The 9,715-nt window shown below is 36.9% G+C and overlaps 1 protein-coding gene across 2 annotated transcripts; it reads left to right on the forward strand.

Moving 5' to 3' along the window:
- The first annotated feature begins 4,305 nt into the window (after window positions 1-4,305).
- On the forward strand, window positions 4,306-9,142 carry LOC126600810 (BEL1-like homeodomain protein 1). Of its 2 annotated transcripts, none has more exons than XM_050267466.1 (5): window positions 4,306-4,551; window positions 5,830-6,753; window positions 7,241-7,614; window positions 7,776-7,836; window positions 7,942-9,142. In XM_050267466.1, exons 2-5 carry the CDS (start codon window positions 5,899-5,901, stop codon window positions 8,776-8,778), a joined length of 2,127 nt encoding a protein of 708 aa, XP_050123423.1. In that variant the 5' UTR covers window positions 4,306-4,551; window positions 5,830-5,898; the 3' UTR covers window positions 8,779-9,142. The 2 variants fall into 2 exon arrangements, with proteins under 2 accessions (XP_050123423.1, XP_050123424.1); XM_050267467.1 differs by lacking the exon at window positions 4,306-4,551 and adding an exon at window positions 4,819-4,960.
- Window positions 9,143-9,715: the final 573 nt, after the last annotated feature.

Consider the following 9,715-nt stretch of genomic DNA (forward strand, 5'->3'; position numbering starts at 1 on the left):
TCGGCAACTTACGTCTGGTCCCCCAATGAAAACACTCTTTTTCGTCTCCCTCATTCGTCCCCAGCTGCCTACATATGTCCACGCTATCGGATAGATTGCTATAGTGTCGTTGTATAGTATTGGCTATCCTTTTTTTCTAAATCAAAAGAGCCATATTGGGAATGAGAACTTGAACTCAGGATCTCGGATACAACGTTAATCACTTGAATTATAAAAATTCATTGTGTACTACTTGGTTATTAACAAAATAATAATACTTTGAGTTATTTAGAAATGGATCCAACATGTATCTAGCTGCTAGCTTCAACCTCAAATATTTATGCAGTATACCTCCAATGTAAATAAATATTATCCTCTCCGACCTTAACTCATTTGAACCATGAAAAGAAACAAAAGGGACTGCCATTTACATTTTTGTAATATACAACAATAGTTTTATGTATTTAGCTATTAAGTTAATTCTCAGTTTATAATCCTAAAGTTTTAAGACTTAATATAACAATAATCTTAGATTTGTTACCCGCTTTCTGTTTAAGTCTCTGAATAGTGTATTCTAAATATAGATCCTACAGTTCTCCAATACAATTAACAAATGAATATTATATATTGAGAGAAATACCGATCCTACTAATAATTTTGATTAATGATGATGGATTGATGATGATGCACATGAAATTTGTATTGGTGATTGAAACTCTTAGTTTATGCATGTGCTTTGTGCTTGTATTTTCCACCTATCGACTTTCACCTTTCCAAATCTTTTTCTTGCCTCTTTTCTGACAGATACATGAATTGTTTAAGTATGAAATCCAAAGCTTTTTCGATGTTTTCCTCGTCTGTAGTCATTTTCTTATGAAAAGAAATTTCGAACACTTCAAGGAAGAGACAAGCAGCAACAAGCAGCAGTCTCGTAATAACTATATTGAAATGGATAGACCACAGAAGGGTACCCACTTAGGTTATTTATAATAATATTTCTAAGATATATTTAGAGAGAGAGGGACAGTGTACAGTCTGGTGGCAGGGAAGTTTCGGATTTAGGGTATGCTTTTGCGATGTGATATTTGCCACTCGTGAGTTTCAAACTAACTACTAATGCCATTTAGGGGACATTTGGTACAGGGTGTTAAAAGTTAAGATTAATAAATCAACAATAACTTAATAATGATAGTGATCCAGAAACTTGCACGTCCGATGATGATTAATAACAGCTTTTCCATTGTATGTGTTCTGATATTTTTGTTGATATATTGTGTTTACGGTGAAAATCAGTATTGGCCTTTGAAATTGTTATAATGTGGAGCAATGATTTTTTTGGCAACCTTCCTTTTAATTTTCATTAGTTTTTCCTTTTTAAATCCTTTATTTTGAATGGAAGTTCTAACGGAGTTAGCCAAAAAGACCATTACTTCACATTATAACAGTTGGAGACCAATACTTACAAATTTTTAATTTAAAGACCAAAACTCCAATTGATCTAAAATTTAGGGACCGGTACTCCAATTTTCCCTTTGCCTAAATAAGCACCTTTCACGCGAACCAGCGGCACCCTCGAACACACATGCATAAAAAAGTCAGGTGATGGTCAACTATTAAAACAAGTTATGTTCGTGTAATATAGGTAAATTTTCCCTTAAATTAACATTAACAACTAATTTTGAAATTTTTTATTAAAAAAAAACTCATGTATAAACTCTCATGGACGATTACATGCATAAAATGAAAACCATAAAACTTATGAACTAGTTAAGATTGGATCAAAAGCAGGTTAGGTGGAGGATATGTAGTTGGTATTTGCAATTAATAGTTCTAGTTTGAGGTTAGAGAAATCTAAGGAGAGTGTCTCAAAAGTGAGACATTATATTGACTCTCTGCCACCTGATGTTTTTAGCACAATGTTTTATAATTTTAACACGATAATTAACGTTAAACTGTGAGAGTCTCCTTAACATTTCTCTTGAGGTTAATGGGGACAAATCTAGTATAGAATTAATTACATTTACAATCCCTTGTTAATGTATCAAAATTGCTTATGGGACACAAATGAAAATTCCATTGTTATTGATAAATTTATCAAGGCTAATGTGGCAACATAACATTTTGTAAAGTCTCATATTTCAACCGAAATATCAAATTAAAATGGTTTTTGGTTATCTATAAAATCAAGTGGGCCCATAATTTGATAATAAAACAATCAATAAGTGAAGAACAAATATATATATATATATATATATATGGGCCCCACATTAAAATAAAACAGTTTTTTTTTATGTTGCCTTTAAATTTGACAGCAACGTAAAGAATGTTGATCCCTTTGAAATTTTGGTATCTCCTTTGAAACAAAAAAAAAAACACCATTTTTTTGTCAAAATAGTTCACGTAAGATTTTTGATATCTCATTTGAAGATGTTTTAAATGCCATATGATTGAAATTAATAAAAATAGGATTATTTAATTCTAAAAAATCTTTTCAAAATAAGAAGAAAAACAATAACGTGGAGACGCGTGACACACACACAAGGGAAAACACTAGTTAAGTATTACGAGGTTAAATAACAAATTAAATTTTGCAGTAAAAGATTAAGTGAGGCTTTATGCAGTGTTGCATAAAGGTACAGCGTCTTTCAATTCAATCATATGGATACACTGTTTTTGTCTGCAGCGGTTGAATGAGTCTGACTGACCCTTTTCCAAAGAGTAGTACCCTTGTTATTGTCACATAGAAAGGACCTAACCAATTAGTTACGTCGTTCAAATGAAGATGATAGCTAAACACACTTTTTAAGTAGGAGCCATTTGTTTCAACAGAGATGGAAAATAGTAAAACTGCGTGGCGTCCTCCTGCAGTTTTTCAAAGTTCCTATCAAAATTTTCATGATGCAATCATAGGAAGTGGGGAAAAATAACTCTCTTATAATTGATATTGATTTTTGGGGAGATGACTGTTGATTAGAAGAAAAGACTGTTACTCTCATCACTCCAGAGAGACCTATATATAATTATATATAATATTTTTATTAATTTATAGGCGCCTACATCACAGTGTTTACCTGATTGTGAACACGAATGCCGTTTTAAAAAAAAATGCGTGATGCCCTTTTAACATCAGCAATGCTAGTCAGGAGCTTTAAAGTTTTTGTCACTGTTCATACTACTGCGACCATCGCTGTTTACACATGCTGTCGGAAGTAAAACTTCGTGGAAATGTTGTGGAATTCAGAACTAGAGCATTTTGCGCAGATGAGAGTAATTAATTAAGGAGTTGCTTTCAACCCCTTTCAGGTTGTACTGCCTTTCTTAGTGAAAGGGTACGTAATTTTTTATTTTTGGCAACCCTAAGTGTTGTTAGGGTTTGTATGGTCAACTTCTTTTATTTCCAGGGAAACTTGAAGGTATGCCGATATTCAAATATTTTTCGCTAAACCACCAATTGATCATTACCACTATATAATTTAGTCTAATTATTATGAGATTTTTTTTGTTAAATTTATTAGAATTCAAATCCTAATTGCTAAACTGATAAAAAAAAATTTGATAAAACGAATAAATTGAGGACGTAGCAATCAAACGTTCACAACATAGCGTTTAGATATCGACAACATACTAAAAACTAATCATTTTAGCAATTGAGATACGAAACATGATTAAGACCACTTTCTTAATTTTTAACAGGCAAAACATCTAAAAAATAAGTTTAGAAAAAATAAAAACGAAGATAAAATGGTAAACAGAAAATATACTTAATCACCTTTTGAGAAAAAATTAAACTCCTCATACAATTTCAATTTCTGATCAATATGTGTGTGCGCACGCGCACGCTATGCGTTAGCAAGTTGGATAATTTACACTATTATCAAATTACACTATTCACTAAGCTAATTAGTCAAGGCTCATTATTGTTATGATTAGATAAATAACTAAATTGTATTATAGTGTTGAAATTTTCCCTACAACTCATGTATATATGCTTGTGTAGGGTAATGTGTATTTACAAAATGCTCCCATACATACATGTGGGGTAAATAACAGAGACAAACACATATTAACTTCTCACAAACATTAAAGTTGTTGTTATGGTGGTTGGTCCTGTGTTTCTTAGCAATTTAATTGTTTTATCTTCAAACTCTGGAATCCAACCACAAAAAATTATCACAAAATAAAAAAGATATAAAAATTGTATATTACAAACAACAGATATGAAAAAGACAAGCAGATATTTAATTTTGAATTGATGGATTGGACCCTCCACACACCTTCTTCATCATCTTCCTTGCTTTGTTATTATTATTATTTTTTATATTAAGCTTTGGCGTGGAAGGAGACATTTCCTCGTTTTTCAGATGTCTGTTTCTTCTGCCATTCCTTGAAATAAAATTTCACTATGTTATGGTAGTGTTAGTCTTGCATAATTTTTGTTAGAACTCAGATCTAGCTCTTTCCATCCATCTCTCCCAAAAATTAGGCAAAGGGAGGGTTCCCAGCTTTGCATCAAATGATTTGGAAAGGGAGGGTCAAATCGGAAGCGCAATCCTGTTTCTAATTTGTTAGCAGGTACTTCTTTCAAAAAGCAGTATAACAACGTGGATGAAGAATTTTTTTTAACAATTAGGTTACTTACAATTTTCTTTTTTTTCTTTATTTTTTTAGATTGAAAAAGTTTATTTTTTGGCTGAAAAAAAAAAAAATTAAAAGGAGAGGGGGGGGGGGGGGGTGCATGAATGTGTGGATACTGAGGTGAATAAAGTTGGGTATCTTTTTCCCCTCAAACACCTTTTTAACCCCATCTCTCTCTTTTCTCTCTGTTTTTTTCCTTTTTAGTGGGGGAAGTTGCAGAGATTTTGAGTCTGACAGAAGGTCCTTTCCCTTCCTTTCCTTTTCTTTCTCCTACCTCTTCTATATTAGTATATGTGTAAGGAGGAAAGAAGGAAGACTGATAAAATCTCAATAGAAATATAGACAGGTGTGTGTGTCTTCTCTCAATTGGTGCTTCGTTCTTTTCATGTATATATAGAATTATTAATGTTTGTAGCTGCCATAGCTTATCATGTATTTTAGCTATAACTGTTTAGTCATCTCTCTCTCAACACTCAGTATCTCACTCTCCCCCAAAATTTCATGGATTTTGGTGTCACTGTTGGTGAAATTCTTGTTTCCTTTGCAGTGCAGAGAAAGATGATCATATCATGAATCACGTGTACATATCTCATCAGCAGATTTCCATCACACAATCAAACAAGTACCTAAAATTTGATTATTAACTAAATACTAATATAACCAATTCCTTTCACCCACTCTCTCCCTCAATCACTGTACCTCTCTCACTCTCTCTCTCTCTCTGTCTATATATATATATAAAGCTAACATAGTTTCCATACTCTCTCCCTTTCTTTTACCTAATTTCTCTCTCTAAGCAGTAAAAAACTCAGCTGCTTCGACATGATCAGCCAAAAAAAAAAAAAAATCCAGAAACTAAATCTTCAAATCCACACTTTTGTGTTAGCGTCTCTTAATTCTGATCAGTTTTATGCCTGATTTCCGATCGTTTCTCTTTGATTTATCTTTGATCGTCTTTCTGAAGCCCGATTCAGAAGCTACAAATCATTTCTCACTCCTCCAACAATCATGTACATGATTGTAAACATATATTTATATGCATGATAGGGACTTTTTTGAGAGAGAGAGAAAGACGAGAGAGACGTGTTCAAGTGTGTGTGTGTCTGTTGTTTGTATGGAGGGAGTTGGTAGTCGGATGTGTATGCGTATATGATATGATGATGTGAATTGTGAAAAACCCTTTTGTATTATACTAACGTAGTCTCCTTTCATCAGCTCTGAAGTAAAGACCTAAGTCACTTCGTCTATAATACCAGACGCAACTGCTCTTTTATCGGCCAAAACATGGCGGCCTACTTTCATCACCACGGTGGCAACTCATCGGAAATCCAAGCCTCCTCCGATGGCGCCTTGCAAACCCTTGTTCTCATGAATCCCGGTTACGTCCAATACTCCGACACTCCACCTCCACCACAGCAGCAGCAACAACAGCCTCAACCCCCATCCGCCGCCACCAACCTTGTTTTTCTCAACTCAGCCCCCAATTCCCTCACTCATCATCCCTCCACTCTCTCCCACGCGCCTCCCTCCCACCACCAACAATTCCTCGGTATCCCGCTGACGCAAGACCCCAACGGTAACAGCTCCCTATCCATGCACCACCCCCACCATGACATCTCCGCCCTGCATGCCTTCATGCCGAGAATTCAGACTCAGTACGCGCTTTGGAACTCAATTGACCCGGCCGCATCCACGCGTGACACCCCACGCTCTCAGCAGGGCCTGTCTTTGAGTCTCTCCTCGCAGCAACCGGGTTTTGGGTCGTTCCAGGAGACCTCCGCCGAGAGGGAGGTCCCGTCCGGGGAAGATATTCGGGTTTCGAGTGGGTCGAATTCGTCGGCTTCCGGTGTGACGAATGGGGTTTCGGGTATGCAGAGCGTGCTGCTGAGCTCAAAGTACTTGAAGGCGGCGCAGGAGCTGCTCGATGAGTTTGTGAACGTCGGGAATGGGATGAGGACTGAGCTGCCAAAGAAGGGTAATGGGCAGCAGAGTAAAGCGGCAGCTGAGTCCTCGATGGCGGAGGCCAGAGACGGTTCAGTAGGCCGTGAAGGGAGTGGAAAGCGTGCGGCTGAGTTGAGCACTGCTGAGAGGCAGGAAATTCAGATGAAGAAGGGGAAGCTAATCAACATGCTTGATGAGGTATGTGCTGATGCTTTGTTAATTTGTTAAGACGATCATTTATTTTAGTGATATTTGAATAATATTTCTGTTTCTTTTCCTTTCATAAATATGCAATTCTTGAATTCGAACTCGAAACCTCTTTCAGTATTGCGACATGAGTTTTGATTTCTCATATGAATTGGACACATGAGTTTTGAGTTTTAGTATAACTTTTCTTGGCAGACCTTTAATATGTTATATATGTATCATAATAAAGTGGGGGTAAGGTTAGCCGACATTCACCTCTCCCAGACCCTGCGTAAAGCGGAAGCCTTGTGCTGGGTACGACCTTTAATAAAGTTTCTGAAAGTGTTTCAGTAACAACATTTTGACAAGACCTAAGCTCTTTCTTACTATTGAAATTTTTTGTTTTCATATTGGAGATTGAGTGATTGAATTGTGACATGATATTTTGCAATTTCAATTTTGAATAATTTTGTGTGTTGTATTATTTTGTTGGTTGAAGGTGGACCAAAGATACAGGCAATACCACCGGCAGATGCAAATGGTGATTTCATCATTTGAGCAAGCAGCTGGAATTGGCTCAGCAAGAACATACACTGCTCTGGCACTGCAAACAATCTCAAAGCAATTCAGGTGCCTGAAGGACGCCATAACGAACCAAATTCGATCCGCCAACAAGAGCTTGGGAGAAGAAGATAGCGTTGGAGGTAAGATTGAAGGCTCAAGGCTCAAATATGTTGACCATCAGCTGAGGCAGCAAAGGGCTCTCCAACAGTTGGGAATGGTCCAGCACAATGCTTGGAGACCACAAAGAGGATTGCCAGAAAGATCTGTTTCTGTTCTTCGCGCTTGGCTCTTCGAACACTTCCTCCACCCGTAAGTACTCTCATAATTATCGTCACAACTCCGATTCAACATAAGGGTTTGTGCTTTTTGTATTATGTAGTCTTGGCAAGATGCAGTTGTATACTAAGATGATTTTTTTTCGCTAGTTTTTACCATAATGTACTAAGAAGGATTGGAAATTTTGGTTTCAGATATCCGAAGGATTCAGATAAGCACATGCTTGCAAAACAAACTGGACTCACTAGGAGTCAGGTACTCAAATCCATCCACATTTTTTGTTCGCGTGATTTTTGTTTCTTTCTTGATAATTAGTTGTGGGAATCAGCATGCTGATGAGTTTGAGTACTGATTATGCAGGTTTCCAATTGGTTTATAAACGCTCGTGTCCGGCTGTGGAAGCCAATGGTGGAGGAGATGTACTTGGAGGAAGCGAAGGAGCAAGAGAAGAATGGATCATCTGAGAAAATGAGCAAGAGCAATGAAGACTCTGCATCAAAGTCCACAGCTCCACAAGACACTGAGAACCAAACAACAAGCACTTTCAACTCCAAACAAGAGAATTCGGTGAATCACAATGTTGCTACTCATCCTTCAAGGTCGATTTCCACACCCTCGACATCTCCCACAAACATGGTCCGGAACCAGTCCGGATTCACTCTCATTGGGTCATCAGAACTCGATGGGATTACACAAGGCAGTCCGAAGAAGCCTAGGAGCACCGAAATTATGCACTCCTCAAACAGTGCTGTCCCATGTATGAATATGGAGTCCCAAGAGGTGAGCAATGAGCAAGTTTCTATGAAATTCGGGAACGAGAGGCAGGGGAGAGATGGCTACTCTTTCATGGGAGGGCAGACTAATTTCATCGGAAATTTTGGGCAATACCCGATTGGCGAAATTGGCAGGTTTGATGCAGACCAATTCACACCAAGGTTCTCAGGCAATGGTGTCTCTCTCACTCTAGGTCTTCCTCACTGTGAAAACCTCTCCTTATCCGGAGCTCACCACCATCAAACTTTTCTCCCAAACCAAAACATTCAGCTGGGGAGAAGAGTAGATATTGGTGAAACAAATGATCAATTTGGCGCCATAAACACTTCAGCTCCTCACTCATCTGCTGCTGCATTCGAAAACATCGACATTCAGAACCGAAAGAGGTTCGTAGCCCAATTGTTACCGGACTTTGTGGCGTGATCATGACGCAAATAATTTGAGAAGGCCTTGAAGAAGCATGACTGATTGCAAGGGGGATGCCAATGTCATTGCTGCTTTATGTGATCTTCTTCTCAGTATTTCTTTCTATGCCCTATAAATTACTTGGGGAACAAGGAAAATTAATGAATGCATATGGTAGTGTAAAGAAAGAAGAATTTACTTTTAGTATAGGTATATACTTCTCTGCAAAGAACAATTTCAGTCTTAGACAGCTTTAGGATTTGAGAGCAGAGGACTGTATATTATTTTGTATATGTTTTGAAGATGGATAGATGGATTGGTGTAAAACTTTGGTTAATTCGCATGAGTATACCATTATATATTGATATTTATAACTGTGTTAGCTAATGTGTATTTTAAAATTTTAGCATCGGAAGACTTGGTAGCAAAACTGAGCGCAGTGATACTTTAGTATTCATATAACTGACCCCTTTAGTAAGATAAGATTTTATTATTGTTGTATTGTTGTAGTACTTAATTTGGTCGGTAAGACGAAACTTCCAGTAGTGTTAGGTACGAGCTCAACTAAAATAATAAACATAATGCATACTTGTTAGATCATAAAAGATCTTATATCTTCGTTTGGAATCTAGAAAAATGGATTTACAATGCCTTTAGTCTCACAGCTTAAAAGTGGAGATCCCTATAAACTTTAGGCATAAAAATATAGTCGGCAATATTCTAATGCATGAGAGAGAGAGAGAGAGAGAGAACTTGCAAGCTTAAGACAAAAACCAAGAACACCAAATACTACACAAAGACTATCGTTTGGCCACGTATCAAATTATTTATATGATTAAAACACAGTGAGAGAGGCCATTTGATTTTTCTTTATGTTGTTTTGAGATTTCTCCTATGCCAAACACTAAAACAATGAGTTTGTAAACTATAGGCAATTTGTCATTCTAGAAGCAGA

Source organism: Malus sylvestris, chromosome 14 (assembly GCF_916048215.2).
Source record: "Malus sylvestris chromosome 14, drMalSylv7.2, whole genome shotgun sequence".
Classification (NCBI taxonomy): Eukaryota; Viridiplantae; Streptophyta; class Magnoliopsida; order Rosales; family Rosaceae; genus Malus; species Malus sylvestris.